General features: G+C 31.0%; 1 protein-coding gene across 1 annotated transcript; it reads right to left on the bottom strand.

Annotated features, from left to right (window-relative positions):
* Positions 1-393: 393 nt before the first annotated feature.
* Positions 394-4,348, bottom strand: LOC111390011. The gene is made up of 4 exons (XM_023015001.1): positions 3,983-4,348; positions 2,940-3,086; positions 1,821-1,992; positions 394-675 (listed from the first exon to the last, which is right to left on the bottom strand). The coding sequence occupies exons 1-3, from the start codon at positions 4,241-4,243 to the stop codon at positions 1,849-1,851; spliced, it is 552 nt and encodes a 183-aa protein (XP_022870769.1). The 5' UTR covers positions 4,244-4,348; the 3' UTR covers positions 394-675; positions 1,821-1,848.
* Between the last annotated feature and the right edge of the window lie 15,617 nt (positions 4,349-19,965).

Genomic DNA, 19,965 nt, shown 5'->3' with positions numbered 1-19,965 from the left:
GATTCTGTTGCCATCACCGGCAAAAACAGGATTCACTGTTTGGGTAGGTTTTGGGTGGAGGTGTACAGTAATTTGAGATATAAAGACGAAAGTATGTTTGGAATTATGAAACTTTAATAGGGCACTAAGGGTATAATTTCCTCCCAAAGAAAATAATGAAGACACATTGCCACTCCACAACTCATTTTTTCAGAAGCTTTGCCACAATAAATCCACAACTCAAGCTAAGCACTGCCACTACATCACATTCAGGCTAAGACATCCACATTATTGACTCTATACTTCTAAGTAACGACACACTCCACATTGTGTACCAATACAATGGAACCTCGTATAACTCAGAAATCTAATGGAAAAAGGAGTAACAGTATAAACTAGGTAGTAATCCATGCCTTTCCAACTTTCGTGAAGAAATTTCATAAAATAAGCGACTCACTTGATAATTTCGCAAAAAAATAATCAAGTCTCACAAAATTACTATTAAAATGATCATTACAGAACATCCTTAGCAAGTAACACGGACGCTTATTCTATTTATCTTTCTTGATGCATCAAATTTAAAGCAACAATAATAATTCACGGTTTCTTTAACAAGTTGAGAAAACACTCTATTTTCTTGCCTGTAGTTTGCACGGTTTCTTTTCCATGGTCGCTTCAAAGGTTTTATGAACTGAGCTGTATACCGGTTCACAGATAAATATTCAGAACGACACATTCTTTATACAAAAGACAGAACAAGCTTGCAAGCCACAAAGCTCTATAACAGAAAATTAAAGAATATTGGCAACATTGATTCAATGTGTGTTTCTGCCATGTGTTATAACGTATCTCAATCACATAAAAAATTTCTGATTCTCCAAAAATGCAAAGATATTGGCGACAGATAAATTGAGTGCTTGTTTGGTAGGTATTTTGTTAATTGATTTTTTGACCGTTAAAGGTAAGTGAGTCCTACTTGTGAAAGAATAATTCAAAAATGACGGCTGAAATAGTAAAATAACGGTCAAAAAATTGATTTTAAATAGGTTTTAAGCTGTACCAAACATGCTCTGATCCATATAGAATTTTGAATGAAATTTGGTAAATTTAAAATAGAAAGGAGAGCACGTGTCTGTTGACTAGAATGAAGTCCAAATTTTTATGGAAGTGAATTAAAGTTCGTTATAATAGGTGACAAATGCTCCTGTTTCAGAACGTATTCTAAGTTTTCTTTAAGAAGATCATTACTGAGATCATCTGGACTCAAAATGTGCCAAATTTATAATCACGTCTCACCAGATTGTATTTGTGGTCTCAAGGTTCCAGATCCAACCGACACATTCTACCGTCTATAGCTACCTAAAAAGTGTATTCCAGCTGAAATTGCGAAGGCAAAGAGAAAAGCCATGATGTCCAACTTTTCTTCAAAATGATTCAAGGCCAACTTAATTTGCTTACTTTATACGTAAATGGATTAAATGGTATCTGCAGGAAAATGGTGTTAAGTTGAGAAATGGCCAAGAAATAAAATTTGAGTAGGTCCCCCACGCCAATTTTGGCAGTGTCAAGGTCGAGTGTGATTGCCTCCATGAGGAGATGGTCATTGTATATTTACTTACTCGAGACCATTTTTGATGAATGAGAAAAGGCAGGACTATTTAACTTGGAAATAACCCTCAAAACCATCCTACATAAAGTTCCAATTTCTATAACTTGGATTTTTGTTGCCATTTTCATTTACCTTTACCTCTTCCCTAATAAGAAATAGCAAGAACAGTTTTTCAGCAACATAATGTATAGGAATAAATTATAAAGCAAGCATGTTAACAAACATAACGTACCAAGATGTCTGTATCTTTGATGTTTGGATCACAAACATGCAATGGGCATATTATAGAATGTAGCACGTGCTATGAATGCCACTCGCCCTGATTCCTTGTGTCTAAACTCAATTGCAACTACTGTCAAGTTCCTCCCACTCTTTACCACAGACCCATCAACAATTACCTCAGTCTGTAATGGAAAACAAGAAAAAATAAGTATTGTTCGGATAAAATATTATTTATGCCATACTAATTTGACAAAGTTCCTTCACTCCGGTTTGAGACCGGCTATGAAAAACATAAGTGGAGTCAAAAATAATTTGAAAGGAAAAGGTTATGAATGACAAATTTTCATTTTTTTTTTCTTTGACATGGGGCATATAATCAGGAAACGTTACATGTATAAACGGATTTCCAGTCAAGTCATTAAGGATTAAAATTTCAACCATCCACTCCCAGCCTTTATCCGTTGGACTTCATGTCATACACAGAAATGCATTGTCTGTTTTGATAGGTTTCAACAGGATACAAGAAATAAGGATAAGCAAAACAAACTTATAAGGGAAGAATGATTTTTTACTATCATAAAACTATGGCGCATTGAGAGTTTTGAGAATAATGGAAAGAAAGAAGTCATGAAAAGAACGTAAAATAACACTTTCCACGATAATCGATGAAATGGACTCATGCAGTCACAGCTCGCCCCTAAGATAAGAGCTCAAAAGACCTTCAGAAATTCATCTCAAACACAACACATCACGTCACAGTGGCAATAAGTTCTGTTAGGGACTAAGTCCTCGTCCAATTTCCAATTGCAGCAATAATCAAAACAAAATTAGAAAGATTTGAAGCAAAGACACAAAGTTATAGGAGGTTCACCCTCAATGTCCACTTAACATTGCAGATATTCTCGATATTGATGAAGGAGGTTAAAAGGTTTTTCTTACACACATCTCTGTCCTGTATCAAATCCTTTATATTTGATAGGAATATTAGAGTGGCCTATTACATACGTGAATGCCCAATAGGATGCATATCAAGTAACAACTAGTCACAGCATAGACTATATGCAATAAGAACATCAGCCAGGTGTTGTACCTAAAATAAAATTAAGATTACAAAGCACAAAAGACTCACATTATGTGGAGATGCAGAGAGATAAGAAATGCTCAATTCTCCAAGGAAAAGATTCTTATCTTTTCCCACAACTGTTCTAGCACAAGCAAGTGCCAACCTCTCGGCCACAGCCCCAACTGCTCCTCCATGCATTCCGCCATAACCATTCTACATATACAATTTAACCCAGTAACTGAAATATGCCATTAATTCTATGTTCACCGAAGCTTAAAGGGTATACGTGCAAGTCAACCAGTAAGTTTTTCAAAATAAATTACTTTTGTTATTTGTCAAAATTAGAAACAATTAAGATACAGTGAGGCAAGAATTACTTCTAGCTAAGTACCTTTTTTCCATGAAAAGTAAGAGTAAATAGTTCAAACATGTTTAGAAGTTTGTTTATAAGGGCTCCAAGTGCATGTTTGGCGTTGCTTCTTCTAAGCAGCTGGCTTACTTCCACAGTATCACTATTGATACTCCCAAAATAAGCCATAAAGAAGTCTTTCATCATCATCATTATTATTTATTTATTTATTTGGCTTTTGGCTTCTTTTGTCTTTTAAGCTCACCTAAGCCAAGCATGCTGTCATGTCAAATTAGTCAAAATATTACTAGAATTAATTTCAAAAAGTTAAGATTGGAGGGCCAGAAGAACAGTCAAAATCACATACAAGAGATGTGTTGCAACAAACATGTTTTCGCCATTTTAGAACAATTTCGTGAACGTATGAAAACTTCACATCTTTCTACAGACAAAATACACATACACGCACAAGAAATTACATCTCTTCATTTAATTTTAAAACCACTCAACAAGGAAAAAATCTGGAAGTTTCCATTCGTTTTCTTCGATTTTCTTGAAAACTCATTAAACCTTTCAAAATAAAAACGCAACAACAAAAATTGACTTAAGGGGAGGGTGTCCAATTGTTTATAAACCCAAAAGGCAGGCCTTTCAAGAACAATGTGGAATTAAGTTAGATCGTCATATAAAAATTCCAAATCTTCATCAAAGCAATTAAAAAATAGAAGATACTATACAAAGAAAGCAGCAAAAAGGGTACCAGTGTAGGAGGTTTGACGGTGAGGAGGCAAGAGATTTTCCCCCGTTCAATAGTAATAACCTTAAGAACTCCACCAATAAGGTTAGAGAAAGAATCCTTAATATTATGTTCAGGTTTAATTATTTGAAAGACCCCAGTACCGTTGTAAAACAGAGTGAGTAATTTCAGAGACTCTGAGGGAAAATCTTTAGAGATTGTGGTCCCTGTGCTGATGAGATCAACGGTGGTACTGGTGCGCGGCGGCTCGTCGTTGGTGGCCATGGAGTTCTGCCACAATCAGCCACCCAGTTGGGTAAAGACAGCGGTAAAGGGTTAGCTGAAGAACGATATATTAAGAAATTTGGCATAAATGGCTTTCAATGAGGAAATGTCACTAATGTTTGTTTCTTGTCACAGATATCCCCAATATATGTGTCTGGGGCGTCTTTGGTCCTCCCTTTATTTTAATTAGGTGAAATATAGTTGGGTCCCTAACCACTTTTTAAAAGTATAAATAAATCTCGAACCTTTATTTAATGTCAATGAAAAAGTAAAGAGGTCAAGGAAACAAGGAGAATAAACCATGATCACCGAACCTTATTTGGGTTAAGTAGATTCCATGTGATATACGCTAAAGTTCCTTCTATCAGAGTTCAAAATGTTTGAAGGAATGAAAGACCCCAACAGCAACTAGAATATTTCCTAGTAAGATGTAGGTCAGTAGTGTAGAATGAGGTATTGGGCCTTAGTCACCTTTACATGGTACTACCATATCTTTCAAGAGACGATCCCAACTTGTGAAGCAAGGGTCTCGAAGTTTGAGAAGCAATTCAACGATGCAAAAAGAAGCGAAGGGATAATGATCCACAGAGTTGCAAGGCAGCAAACCACTACTTTTGCCACTCTCCAAAAGTTTACTCAACAGTAGCTCCTCGAAAAGTGCATGGAAAGCTACAAGCACGAACCTTTAAGGGATTCGACAACTTGTGTAATAAAGCTCACGATGTGGAGTAATGTTATATATATAAAACATTACAATCATATCAATTAAATTTTTTAGAAGGAAAAAAAAGGTCAAATTATTGTCCTTTTAAGTGTATGTAATTGCTTTGTGATGTTACAAGTTTGAATAAAAATTAATATAAATAAATAACAAAATGATGTATATAATTTTATGACATTCAATCAATCTTATGTTTTTGTTTCACATTAAAAAAATAATAAAAAAAAAAAAAAAAATAAATAAATAAATAAAACAAGTTTCTTCTCTCTCTCTCTCTCTCTCTCTGATTATAATCATGAAATGAAAGTTTAATAATAAAACTAATAACTTTTAACACGTTAGTTAATTAATTATGAGCTAAAACATAAGTTATTTCACAATAGTTCGCAAAATATACCAAAGAAAATTATGTATGTTATCCATTTAGTCAATAAAGCATGAAATAAAATGTTATCAATTTAGTCAAAAAAGCATGAAATAAAAAAGATCTCGCTAGCGATTTTTTTTTTTAATAAAAAATAAAAGTATGAGATCCTTTTGCAAAGATTAGATTCCAATTGCAATTTCTCTAATTAAGAGGAAGGACACGTTGGCCTTTTTATTGACTTCACACCAAAGTACGTAAGTTAGGAATCTTTGTGCTTAGAAACAAATGTTATAGACTATTTCAAGGCAAATGGGACTATTTGTGTCAAATTTCATGTATGTTATAAATATGCATTTCTCTACAACTTTTTTTTTTTTTTTTTTTCATATGATAGGAGTTTTTTGTCTTGTATAAAAGTGACCATTTTATATACTGATGCTATCGAAAATCATACATAAAACTATTCGATCTCGAACTGGAAATGCATCAGAGACGCGCACTAACAGAACTTAATGGCCATGGCTAGAGGGAAGGTGTCAGTTGAGGGCCCGAAGAGAAAGGATGGGCTACATTCCATTAGGTCGAGAAAGGTAGTCGTGCTTAAAGATTTTAGGTGGCTTATGTCCATTCATGATGGAGCTTCTCACAACTAGTGGCATCATTTGGGGCATCTAGCCCAACCTTAATCTTCGCAAGAAAATCCTTAAGCTTAAACACCTCCCAGACCTAAATGTTTTTGGTGTTCTTATCCTTAAGTTCAAATCCCTGAATATTTCGAGCTCACTATGAGGTTGGAAACATTTTTTTCAACATAAGACCATGATTGGGAAGCCCAAGCAGCCATTTGATTTGGAATGGTCTATGCCCAGGCCTCTTAATTACAACTTCTGATAGAAGTGTACTAAGTAGAAGGATCAAGTCTGATGTGAATAGTAACCTAGTTCATGCTCCTAGTATATATCCTATTTTGTTGTGACGTTTGCCCCCCGAGACATAGCCCAGCGGTGCAAAGGACAGGAGCGAAGTTATCTCACGCCTTGTTGACAGTCGCAATGTAGGGGTTCGATTCCTGAGACCTAAAATTAGACTCTTTGTAGGCGCAGTGTACAGGCAGCTTTTGTTCCCTAACCTGCTGAAGCACATCTAACAGTTTACCTCCTTCACAAATCTCTAGAGGCGGGGCGGTGGGAGCCTTCAAGATTGGGGTTCAACCTTTTTTTTATTTATTTTGTTGTGACGTTTGACACTTTTGATCTTCAAGCTACATTTGCAAATAAAGCGGTGATGATTCGGCTACCTTGGCTTGGGTAAAACTAGGAAGGACAAAGGTAAGAAACGCTTGATGGAGATAGAGACTGACGTTAGGACCTCAGGACAATGCAATATATTGGATGTAAACAAAGAGATCACGTGTTTTTGTCCTTAGCATGAAGCTACCCTATTTTTTTGTTTCACTATAAGTTGAGAAATGTTGTTAACTTGTATCTCTTTCACTTTTATTTCCTATGCCAGTTTAGATCAACTATCAACGTCTCATAATTTGCGTTTTCTAAGATTGAAAAACGAACCTCAGGGCATAGTTTAAGTTATGTCCCTTTGGACTTATATGGATCATCTTGCTTTCGACTTGGTCCCTCCGAATAGGTTGTTAACAAACAACTTCCATAACTTTTTCTATGTTGACTCTCCTCAAATTAGTTTGGATAATAGATGAGCCTGAATGAGGTATTTCTTTAGGGCCACAAAGCCTCTTCGCACTCCAAAGTCAATTCTAACTTCTTCCCTTATTTGAGAGTTTAAATGAATATGAGACATTTATCTAGAGACTTCGAGACGAAGAGATCAATAGTTGTTATTTCTTCGGTCAGACTTTGTACCTCATTTGGCTGTTATGGAGACTTCATCTAAAGAAAAATATAATTTTTCGAATTGGCCTCAATCCCTCATTTTTAATCAAGAAACCTAAAAACTCGCTCAAAGTGACCTTGAATAAACACTTTAGTAGTTTGAGCTTCTTCTGGTAGTGTTATGGACTGTTGAATGTACTTTCGAGATAAGTTTTATGCTCACTTCATTCGGGCTTCTCACTAGCATATTATCCACTTATATTTCAATGGTTTTTTCAATCTTATTGATGAACATCTGATTGACCAATTGTTTGTAAATAGCCCTAGAATTCTTCAGTCCTAAAAGTATCACCTTGTAACAATATAGGCATGTTCTTTGTTCAATCCATACATAAAGATCTAACTGTAGCACGATTAAATATTCATGAAGCTCAGCATAGCGTGTAAGCTGTTGTATCAACCAGTGACCAAAGTAAGGAGTGGAAAGCTATCCTTCGGGTATGCATTATTCAAATCCAAGAAGTCAATGCCTATTTAAAACTTCCTTTTGGAAAACGAGGATTAAGTTTGACACGCATTTTGAATAGTGTGCTTCCTATATGAAGCAATTTGATATCATGTCAGACACTTCTTTCAAAGCTACATTTTTCAATTCGATACTGATTCAAATTGCGTTGCGATAGGCAAAAAATTACTCGTAATGATCCGCGCACTAGTTCCGTACTCCACGATCCATTTGACGGTCTTTCTTTGGTCAGATAGTAAATTACCTCTTTGCTGATGGGATCTCCTCTTCTTCTTGTGGGAAAGAAATTTAGGATTAATTTCAAAGCATGGCACGGCACACTCAAATCAATCCCTGCCATGTCTTCATGTCTCCACGCAAAAATATCCAGTTCCTTTTTGAAAACTATATGAGTTCCCTTCCCATTTTCTTGGACAAGTTATTTCCAAACTAGAATACTTTGGTGCCATATCGGCTTATAGGTACACTTGAGTTTCTCGATCGAAAAATTGGCGATTGCAATTCTATGGCTTACGGGTCAAGGTTTTCCATGAAACTTTTCTCTATATTTTCCATCTCTATATCATTTGTAGGTGCCTCGACCATCAAATCATCTATCAATGCATCTCTAATCACGGTTTCCACCATCATGATATAGATCACCTCAAGTCAATAATAGCTTTGCAAATGAAATTTAGATACATTTCTGGGACCTCCTTGATCCTCTTTTACAGTTGCCACTATAGCTTCATTAGGAAATTTTATAACAAGGTGATTTATGAAGATGACAACTTTTATGGTGTCCTTTTGAGGACCGCATTATAGGTCGACCTGTTGCTACTACCAAGAAAGCCAAAAATAAATGAGCAACCTTGGGCATCGTGCAAATGACGATAGTGGAATTATCTTTTCCTTAGCACAATGCCTTTTCTGGTAAACCCTTATAGTGTACTCAAAATTAGGATAAGCAGATGGTTTACTTCCACATGGTCAAAGGCATTGATAAGTGTGTTTTTACACACTTATTTAATATGTAACTATGATTATTATTGATGAGAAAATGAATTAAATTCTATTCACAATTATGTAATATTTGCTTTTGCAGGCCAAAAATCACTTAAGGAAAGAGAACAAAGCAAAAGGAGGAAAAAAAGGACTAAAAGTGTGCAATTTTGTGAAGTTAGGACCAAAATGCAAAAGGTCCGAAAGTTCAAGGAACTAGAGTTGCAATTTTTGGAGGGCAAAATTGAAATAAAAGTCAAAATTCGAGATCAAATTTGTACAAGTTCAAAGTTGAGGGATCTAGTGTGAAAACATGAGGGCCCGAGCTATAAATAAGGAAAAATGGGAGGTGGCATTGGAGCGGCATCGCGACGCCGCAGCTCTGTCCACTATGGCTTTGCAGCGCCGTGCCACTTTAGGACGTCGCGGCTGCACCTATTTGGCTAGATTTTTTAATTGGTGACCATTTTGCAATTAACCAAACACGATTTTTGGGCCTTTTAAAAGGCAAACTCAACCATTTTCTCATCATTCTTGACCTTAAAATGAAAACCCTAGCCTCTCTTCTTCTTAGTTTTCTTTCTTTTTTCTTTTTCTTCTTCCTTTTTCTCTTCTTTTTCTTTTCTAATCTTTGGTACTTTTAGGAGTAAATCATAGAACACAAGGAGATTCAATCAAATGATTTGACAAGGTTTTGGAGAAATCAAAAGCAAGCAATTTCATCTTCAAAAATCCAACAAAAGGGGGTTTTATCTAAAATATTGTATTATCTCAATTATTTTGTCAAACTTGCAATGCGTGATGTAAAATATTCTCCTTTTATTCATATATATAATATGGGCTAATTATTTGAGTTGGGATTTATGGTAATAATTTAACTTAGCTTTTAACTGATTTTAATATTTGCCGTTTAATGTTAAGTTATTTATTTCTATGTGTTTCTACTATGATATTTATTGCATTTTCATTTATGTGGTCAATGAATGATTATGTTTAAGTGAATTGTATACCGTTCGAGAGAATATTGTACATTTTATATCAAATAGTAGAAACATTAGGTTTGTGTAGGAGATAGAGATATATTCTTAACCCTAGGTGACTCATTGAGCTATTTTCACAAATATTTAATGCAGTGTTTGGTTTTAATCAACATAGAGATATAGTAAGTTAAATCAATCAATTACGGTTAATTTCACTCAAGAGAGGTATAATTAACTAAAATTGGAAGATTAGGTCTAACGTAGGAAATGAGTAATTTGTTAATTGGCATGAGGAGAAATTAATTAGGTGACGACTAAACGAAACCATAAATCCCAACCACGTTCTCTTCAGAAATCCTCAAGATTTTTATATTTTCCTATTTCTTAGATTTTTAGTTATTTTTCAAAATCTAAATATTTATTGTGTGTTTGTTTCTTTCCATTGTTAGAATTAAATTAATTAAAGTTGAGTAATTGAAAGTATACATTTATCGAGGGATCGACAATCCGGACTCAAAAGGTCCACTTTATTATTTGAACGCAACCAATACACTTACGGTGTAGTATTTTAGCGAACAAGTTTTTGGTGCATAACTAAAGATAATATTGATTGAGCTTCCTTTTTCGACCAATAATCTCTTTACTTCCATTCTTAGTTATCTTGGCCTTAATCATTAAAACATCACAATGAAGATAGTGGACATGTTCCTCATCTTTGTCTGTAAAGCATATACTTTCGAGCATTTTCCTTTCCTAGGCTTTTCAACCAATACCAAGTATCTTGTCATTAGAGGCTTCGTAGGCTCTTGCCCATAATTTTGTTAAGAGTCACGACATGTCCACCTAAATCAGGACCATAAAAGACGGTTTGAATTTCTCAATAGGCCCATTGGCTTCTTGTGACACTTGAGCACTATTTATGTTGAACTCTCTAAAAGGTCAAGCTTATAGCTGGTTAGTGATTTCGAGGCAGCGTGGGCATCCTTGTTGAAAGTAGGGTTTGTATGACCCCCTCTGTTGATTGATTCACATTCATCGATCGATCCCTCTCTACTACGATGTCCACTATCGTTGTTTTCATTTTCATAGACTTGATGTTGAATGAATGATGATATCTGAAATAATTTATTGGGATCAGTGCCTTTCCTAGGTAGTAGTACGACATTCGATAAGTGTATTTTATACACTTATTTGGTGCCTAAAATAATTATATTTGATGGTTCTTTTGACAAAACATATCCTAAGTTTTTATAATTTATAGTTAATGGGTGTGACTCTATGAATGAAAAAAGGAGTTGAAGGAAATAAGCAAAAAGTGGTGAAAAATAGAAAAATCCAAAGTACGGGGGCTAAATTGGCTATTGGATGCAATGTTGAAGATCGAATTCAACACTTCAGAAATTGAAGGGCTCAAATTGAATTGAAGAAGAAATGGGCTATTCAAATAAATTGGTATCAAGGACCCAATTGCATTAATGGAATGAAGTGAAGCCTTGTAAGGCAAATTACAATTAATTGGGCCTAGACCAGTTGCAATGTGGATGGAAGTATAATCGGATCTTTGAATTAACAATACGAATGGGTGGCTGAAGATGGGAAAAAGAAAAGAAATTGATATTCTTTTTGGACTCAAGCCGCCAGTTTTTGGCAATAATTGGAAGAAAAATGGTCAAGGCCAATTAGAATTCTTTTTGAAAAAAAGAATAATTTAAAAAAGAAAAATTGGTGAGATTTTGAGGGTTATTGGGAGTGATTTTTTACTTCAAAAAATTGATTTTTTTAATCATTATTTCACTATTTCAGTCGTAAAGTTTGACTTCTTCTCTCATAGGTGGTCTCCAATTTTCTTTTAACGATCAAAAAATTAATTCTCAAAATCACTTTCAAGTGGGGCCTATATATATATATATATATATATACACACATACAAGCACGCAGGCTGAAAAGAGGAAAATAAGGAAATTGGTAGTTGACTTGGCTTTTGTTACCCACATATTCACGCAATGGAGGGAGAGATATATAGCAGTTGGGAGGAATTGGAATTGGTGGGGAAGTCAAAAATTGGGGGATTTTTCTAAATGGCCTATCACTATTCATTCTTGTCAAAATGTCTATAATACTCTTAATGAAATGGCTTGCCATATTTTGCACAAAATATCCCAATTTATTGGAATAGCTTCAAAATTCTTCTATTTCTCTCATTTCGAATTTTAATATATAGTTCCATCCTTTGATCTAATAAATTAGCATAATTTGTAATATAATTGTCATGTAATTCTTTAAGATTATCATATTCTTTAAATGATATATCCATAATCTCTAGTTGAGAAAAAATATTTTTTATTTTTTCTAATAGTCTTTCTAACGATTATCTAATCCTTTAATTGTATAGCCTGACATTATTTAGATAATTCCTTGCAAGCTTTATGAATAATAATAACATGATAGATAAGTTTTTTGCAAACATGAAAAGTAATAATCCCTACGATTCTTTCAAGTATTAGAAGAATTCTTTCTAAATTTAACAAAGACAATAATTTTACCTTACTTTTGATCTTAAATCTGTATTCTTAAAACCGAGTGACTTTCAGGCTCTGAATCTGCAAACTGCTCCCTCAAATGGCCTTTTGCCTCAATGGGAATTCTGCTATTTCAGCTTCTTGCCCTCACTGTATCTTTTCTTAGAATTAAGAATAAGGATTTTAAGTAAAGAAAATTCTCTCTTTGTTAAAATAAGAAAGAAATTATCTTCTTCAATCTGTCAAGAATCTACGGGATAGGAAGTTTAGAAACTCATATTTTTCTGATATCAAAAGATTGAAATTTTATTTATATAATGATTTATACAAGGTTTCTATTGTATACAAGGGGTTTCCAGAAAAACTGGTTTTAAACAAAGTTTAAGGAAAGAGAATGGTTTCTAATTCGAGATGTTCCATTCTCTCCCAAAGACCTCTATTTATACATGATTCAAACTTACTATTATTGGTCTATTACATCATTGCATACATCAAAATTTGAAAAAAGGCTCACATGCCTCTCTATTCTTTTCCTCCTGGGGTCTACATTTTCACATGCGTTTTTTGCTTTTTCATCAAAGAGACATCTTTTTCTCTATTATTGCCTCTTCATCTTTGGCTCCATATGCAACTGGCTAGATGCTTTGGCAGTGGTAGGTCCCCTTTTATTAATCTCCATTCATCTTTTATCTTGAAGAATCAATCTTTTTAATCTTGTCTGCATGTGGGGCACTCCCTCAATCTGCATGATTCTTGGATTGTTGTAGGACTTCCATTAATTTGATGAGTATCAAATTTCTAAATATATTCTTTCAAAATAGTAGATTTTTCCTTTCCATTATTCGTAAGGAGTGTCCATCCTTCATATTGACACAAGCATCTGAATTTTTTATCATATAAGTTCTTTGCAATGTTGTAAAGAACTTTCATCCCCAAAACTCTTCTGGATTTATCCATGATTTATTGATTTTAGGCAATGGTTTATTATTTTGGCCAACTTCAATCTGAAAATCTCGGCCAACATATCCAATTGTGATAATATGTTTAGCAGGATAGTATATTCTTCCATCAACCTTGGGATTTATTAAATAAAATTTGATATAAATCGATCTCCCTTGGGCAAATTTTGAAACTTCTGCCCTAAATATATCATCAAAATTTTCAATTTCTTTTAAATCTTTTCCTGGATAGATCAAATCCAGAAATCCATAATCCGCTGTCATTTTGACCATGAAAGGGTCTGCATCTTTGGTAATTATTAATCTGGGATAAACATGATCTCCTGATGCAATAAAATATGATTCATTTTCTTCCAATTCATAAACAATTTTGGCAAATGATTTATATTCTTCTTCTTTTGATGATAAAGGGGTATCATCATTTTCATCAGTTTTGATCCTGATAACTCTTGTATATTCATCACCATTTTTTATAGTCACCTTCCGGGGACTTGCCATGTCTCGTTTGACATTGTTGAGTCCACTGCTGCTTCATGGCTGTGTACCTGTTTGTATTTTTGAGATTGTATCTATTGATATTTCCTGTTTGGTATTTAATGACTCGAATTGTGAAGTAATATCAACAATTCTGTCATTCAATTCTTTGGTATATTTGGAATGAGAATGAGAGATTTCTACCAACAATTTGACATTTTGTTGGATAGATTCTACCATTTGCTCTAATTGCTCAATTCCAATTTTCATATATTCTGATTCCTCCATGAGGAATTCCATTTGTCTTTTGACATCTATTAATGAATTTTTGATATTATCCATCTCCAAATTCGATATTCCTGCTCAAAAAATTTGCAAGATAATTATTTGTTCCTTTAATATGAACAATATCAAAATTGTAGAATGATAAATATGCTTGCCATCTGTGTAACCTTCTATATTGAGGTTCCATAGGTAACTTATTTCTAATAAGTCTTGCAACTTGAGAATTATCAGTTTCAACAATAAATTTTTTAGATAAAATGAATAATGAAAACTTTTTTATTCCTCTAATAATTGCTAACAATTCTTTTTCATGAGTAGTATAATTTATTTCTGCTTGGTTAAAAGTTTCACTTGAATATCTACATATTTCATTTAAATCTGTTTTTAATATAGCTGCCCAATATTTATTCGAGGAATCAGTATTAACAATTAAATTATTTTTTTCATCTGGTAATCTTAATTTTGGTAAATTTTTACATTCTTCTTTTAATGATTTAACAATTTCAGTATGTTCTTTATTCCAACCTTTAGTATTTATTTTTCTAAGTAGAATTTGTATCTTATGTCTCTTTTTTGAGAGATTTTCAATAAATCCTTCAGCATAGTTTAGACATCCTAAAAAATTTTGTATTTGTTCTTTGGATTTTAATTCATCTGGAAAGCTTTCTATCTTTTTAGATATATGAGTTTGTAATTTTATTCCTTTTCTATCTATTAATAATCCTAGAAAATCTATTTCTTGTTTCTCAATTATAGATTTCTTTTTAGAAAGTACAATTCCTTCCTTTTTGCATTCATTTATGAATTGTAATAAATGATTCCTATATTCTTTTTTATTATTAGAGTATATTAGTATATCATCTATATAAACAATAAGAAAATCACTAAACTTTTTGAATATATTATCCATTTTCCTTTGTAATATTTGTGGTGCATTTTTTAAACCAAATGGCATAACTAACCATTCATATTTTTCTTGAGGTGTACTAAAAGCTGTATATTGTATACTATCTTCTTTATTTTTATTTGCCAAAATCCTGATTTACAATCAAATTTGAAATAATATTGTTTTCCTTTTGCTAGATTTATGAGGACTTTTTTATTTGGTAAAAAGTAACTATCAAATTTAGTATATTTATTTAATTCCTTATAGTTTATTACCATTCTAGCTTTTTCTCTAATCTGCTCAGAATGTTTAATAACCATAAAAGCTGGACTACTATGAGTCCATTACTGGGTCTAATTAACTTTTGTTCTAATAGTTCTTTTATTTGAATTTTAAATTCTTGCATATCCTGTAAGGTATACATCATTGGTCTAACTCTTATTATAATATTTTCTGTTAATTCTATTTTAGCTTTAGGATGATATGGTTTCCAAAATAATAATGGGTTTTCTCCATAAATTTTTTCTAATTGTTCTATGATTTTTTTCATACTTATCTCTATTTCTGTTTTTAGGATCTTTTTATATGATAGTTTTTTATTTTTTAGTTCATCTTGTACTATTGGCCGTTTTTTCCATTTATCACCACGCTGGGCTGGCTGAACTCTGTAGGGTCTAAATTCTTTTGGTATTTTTTATAGATGTGCGCAAGGTGTTTGTAACATTATCATGTAATTATTTTGTTTATAATATTGAAATTGTTGGATAAAATCATTTCCTAATAATATATCACATTCTAATTTATTATTATAATTATATACTTTATTTATTATAACTTGTTTACTATCAAGTATTATATTAACTTTTTCAGCACTATCAATTATTTGAGTGCTCTCTCCAGTTACTCCTATTATTTTTATTTTACTGTTTTTACTCTATGATTTTATTAAGAAATTTTTAAACATTGTTATATTACTTCCAATATCAATTAAGGCACAAGTTGTTATATTTGTTTCTACTATAGTAACTTATATATATACTGCTAATGAAAAACTTATTTGATTATTCATCCACTTCCTATTTTACATAATGTAGTTTGTCCTTTACGAGTTATATATAATCCTTCTCTTTTTATACTATAATCTTCTAATCCATTTAATAAACTCATTCCTAATAATATATGAGGTTCAATATCCATACTTTCATCCAAATAACATGGTACTAAAAGATCAATCTCACCTATTTTTATTGGTACCCTTACCTTTAATTCTGTAATATATAGTTGTGCATCAAAATTCCTGTATTTATATGGTTCTATCTTGTAAGTCATTAATCCTTCATTTTTATTTGCAGCCATATGACATTCACCAGCTCCTGTATCTATCAATATATTTGGTCCTTTTATATACCTTCTACCGTTGAAATATTTTCCTTCTATTTTCATATTTCTAATATTTCCATGAGATTTTATTTCTTTTATACCACTAGTTTTTCCTAAATATTCTTTTTTATTAGGTAGTTTAAGAATTTTTGATTTCTTTATCAACCTTCCATTATGAAATGTTATTTTATAAACTTCTTCTTATCTTAACTCTGTTATTTCAGGCTTATTTTTAGTTATATTAAATTCATATTCTTCTGGGATAAGATTTATTTGTTTGTTTGGTTCCACTATTTTACTAATATCCTTACATTCCTTATGAATTTCTATATATGGTTTATTAGAATAAATATTCCCATAATTAGAATTAGTAAATGTGTATAATGCTCTATATTCCATAGTCATAATTTGATCTCCTGATTCCATTATATCATTTCTATGTAATTTGAAATGTAATCCTAAAATTTCATTAAAGTTTTTAACTTTCAATGAGACACAATATTTTGGGTAACAAGTAAATATTAACTTTTGATATGCTAAGTTTCCTTCTATAGTTTCTAAATGACCATCTTCCAGATTTATAATTCTTCCATCATGTAAACTTACAGTTAATGGTAAATCTATTCCTTCCCTAAATAAGGATTTAAATATTATTTGTATTCCTGTTAAATAAACATATTGGATCTTTTCACTATGTTTTTTTATTTATTTTTGATAATAATTCTGATACTGTACTTTTTGTTACAAGGTTTATCTTAAAAAAAAAAGAAGGTTAAACCCTAACCTTAAGGGTCCCCCACCACCCCTGCCCTGGAGCATCGTGAGGGAGGTAAATCGCAGGTTATGCCTCCAAGGGTACAGGGTGGAAGGCTGCTTGTACACTTGCACTTACCCTTGAGTAGTCCTAACATCTATAGTTTTTTCAATCTTATGTTATTTATTTATTGCTGTTCTCTCCTTTCTCCATATTCTATCTAGAATTTCCCATTTTCTTATTTTCAAATCTAAGGATAACTTTTGTATTTTCTTGAATTTATTATTATCAAAAGTTACTTTTAATTCATAACCTTCTATTCCCTCATATTCTTGGATTTCTATATTATTATTTTCTATTTCTTCAATTTCTCTATTCAGATTCTGATCCATAATTTTCTGAATCTGCTTCACTTATAAATATTTCCTGATTATTATAATGTTTAATATCAGATATTTCATTTAATTCACTTTCTATTTCAAAATAATCCTTTTATAATATTCTTACTTTTTTCTTTGTGCAATCAGGACTTATATGACCTATTTCTTCACAATTCTAACACTTATATTGTTTTTCATATTTCTTATAGGTTTTATTTTTCTGTATATTATTTTTCCTTTTACAATATTTCCTTCCAGGTTTTATGTATTTTTTCTTAAAGTTTCTGTATTTTTTAAACTTTCTGTTTTTATATTTTCTTTTATTTCTTTTTTCAAAATTATATCCTCATCTTGTAGGTTTTTCCATATCTTCACAACATATTCTAGTTAATTTTCTTGATTTTTTCAATAATTGTCTTTGTTGACATATATATGCAAATCTTTCAAACAAGAATTTTATTCTTGATCCTAATGCTCTAGGTATTCTTATATTTTTTTTAATATATTTTTCAAATTCTATTTTAAAATATATTCCCCATGAACCTGGTAATTTATTATAATACATATTTTGATATAGTTCTTAATTCTCATTACTATAAAATTGAGTATAATAGTATTCCTTGAATTCACAAGTATATTCTTTAATTTTACACATCTCACAAATTGTTAAATTAATTAACTTAACTCATGCATTATTTTTTTCTCGTATTGCTTCTTCTTCATAATTTCTTAACCAATTTTCTCCTAAGAATTCATCTGCAATAAATTCTACTAATCTTTTTATCCTAGTTTATCCGACTTTATTATTTTTGTTTGTACATTTCTTTTTATTAATGATTTTTTATCACTACTAATTCCTTCCTACCAATTTCTAACATTTTCCTTCAAAAGATGCAATTAAAAAATCTATTTTTCTTTCAATATTTTCCCATGTGTCATATTTATTATATAAAAAGAATAATATCATTGAGTCTGCCCATGTTATTAAGGCTTTCTTAGTGTCTATTTTACAATCTAAATCTAATTCTATTCCTCCATGGTTAACAGGTTTATTATAATTATTATTTAATTCAAATCTATTACTATATTTATTTCCTTTAGACGGTTGTTTATCTCTTATTTTATCATAAAATTGTCTATATGATTTATTATACATCAGAGCATAACTTTCATCTGAATCTATTGATTTTTGTTTAGAACTTCCTACGGGATTAGGTCCTCCCCAGTATTCATTAAGATTTGATATTCATCATCTATACTTTTTAAACTTAAATAATCAAAATTATCTATAAGTAGATCTAATTCTTCATTCATTTTCTTTGTCTTGATTTTCTTAAATTTTTTGTTTACCTAACATTTTTTCTCTAGATTCCTTTTCTTCTAATATTTTAGGTAATATATTTTTTCTAAACTCATCATCCATGCCTGTTTCTATTATTATATTTTTTCTTTCAATATATTTTTTCCCTATTCTGGTTATTTTTTTTTTTGTAGATTTTTTATCTATTATATTATTCTTTTCTTCATTTTCTGACTTCGAGTTTCAATATATTTATATCATTTCTTGCTTCTTTTATTTCATTCTTTATTTCTTGTACATCATTTACTAATGTTCTTATTAAATGTTTTAATTCTTCCATACGTTAACTGATTGGCATTTTCTTTTATCGATTTTTTGATTGACAATAATAAAATGCTATATACTCAGCATTTTTACAATCTCTTATCATTTTATTATACTTTTGTTTTATAACTTCAATATTTGTTAGTTCTTTTAATTTTTCATAATACCTTGCTTTTTCTTTATACCTTTCTTGTTTTAATTTTAATATTTGTTTTTCTTGAGTTTTAGTTATATCTCCGGGTATTAATAATTCATCTAAAATTTTATTATTTATTAATCTTATTTTTCTCAACTTTCTTTCTAAAATATTTTTAGTTTCTTCCATTATATTTTTATGATGATTCAAATATTTCTCTATGGTATAATTCATTTTCAAATACTTCGATAATTATTTCATATGTACGTCTATCTTTGATAAATCCTACAATTAATTTATGTAATATTTGTTCCTTTATTTCTCTAGGTAAATTCCTAATTACGTATAATGTTATTATTTTTAATTTGTTAGGGATAGGGTTGAAAAATATATAACATCATTTTTCTTCAATACATTGATAATAATTATTTATTTTTATGATTTCCATAATAAAATATTATTATTATTATTATTTTCAGGTTATTCTGAAATCTATTTCACTCTGGATTTCTTCTAATATATATATATATATATATATATGCGCTTATATTCTTCAAATAATATCTTTTTAATTATTTTTTCTTTTAGTTCAAAAGGTAGATTTTTAATTACTCTAAAAATTTCTAATACTTCTTTTATGTCTTTACTATATGTTTCAACTATATTATCTTCTTCTATATTAGAATTATATTTTACCTGATACCTTACTCTATTTTTACAAGTTTCAATAATTTCTAAAATCATAAACTTTTGAGTCTTTTTTTTTTTTTTTATCTTTTCAATGATTAATTTTATTTATTTTTAATATCTTTTAGGTAATTTATTTTTATATATTTTCTCATGATCTCTCTAGCTCTGATACCAACGGGATGTTCAACTATGAGCGAACAAAAATCTAATAAT

Source organism: Olea europaea, unplaced genomic scaffold, assembly GCF_002742605.1.
Source record: "Olea europaea var. sylvestris unplaced genomic scaffold, O_europaea_v1 scaffold638, whole genome shotgun sequence".
Classification (NCBI taxonomy): domain Eukaryota; kingdom Viridiplantae; phylum Streptophyta; class Magnoliopsida; order Lamiales; family Oleaceae; genus Olea; species Olea europaea.
The sequence above is the reverse complement of the archived record's forward strand: the minus strand, read 5'-3'. Positions and strand labels throughout refer to the sequence as shown.

Bases quoted from the DNA above. Each gene is read 5' to 3' on its own strand.
- LOC111390011 (XM_023015001.1), bottom strand. From the start codon at position 4,243: ATGGCCACCAACGACGAGCCGCCGCGCACCAGTACCACCGTTGATCTC. The intron at 3,087-3,982 runs GTACCCTTTTTG...TTGTATATGTAG, and splicing joins CCGTCAAACCTCCTACACTG to AATGGTTATGGCGGAATGCA. The intron at 1,993-2,939 runs GTGAGTCTTTTG...TTTCCATTACAG, and splicing joins TCTCTGCATCTCCACATAAT to ACTGAGGTAATTGTTGATGG.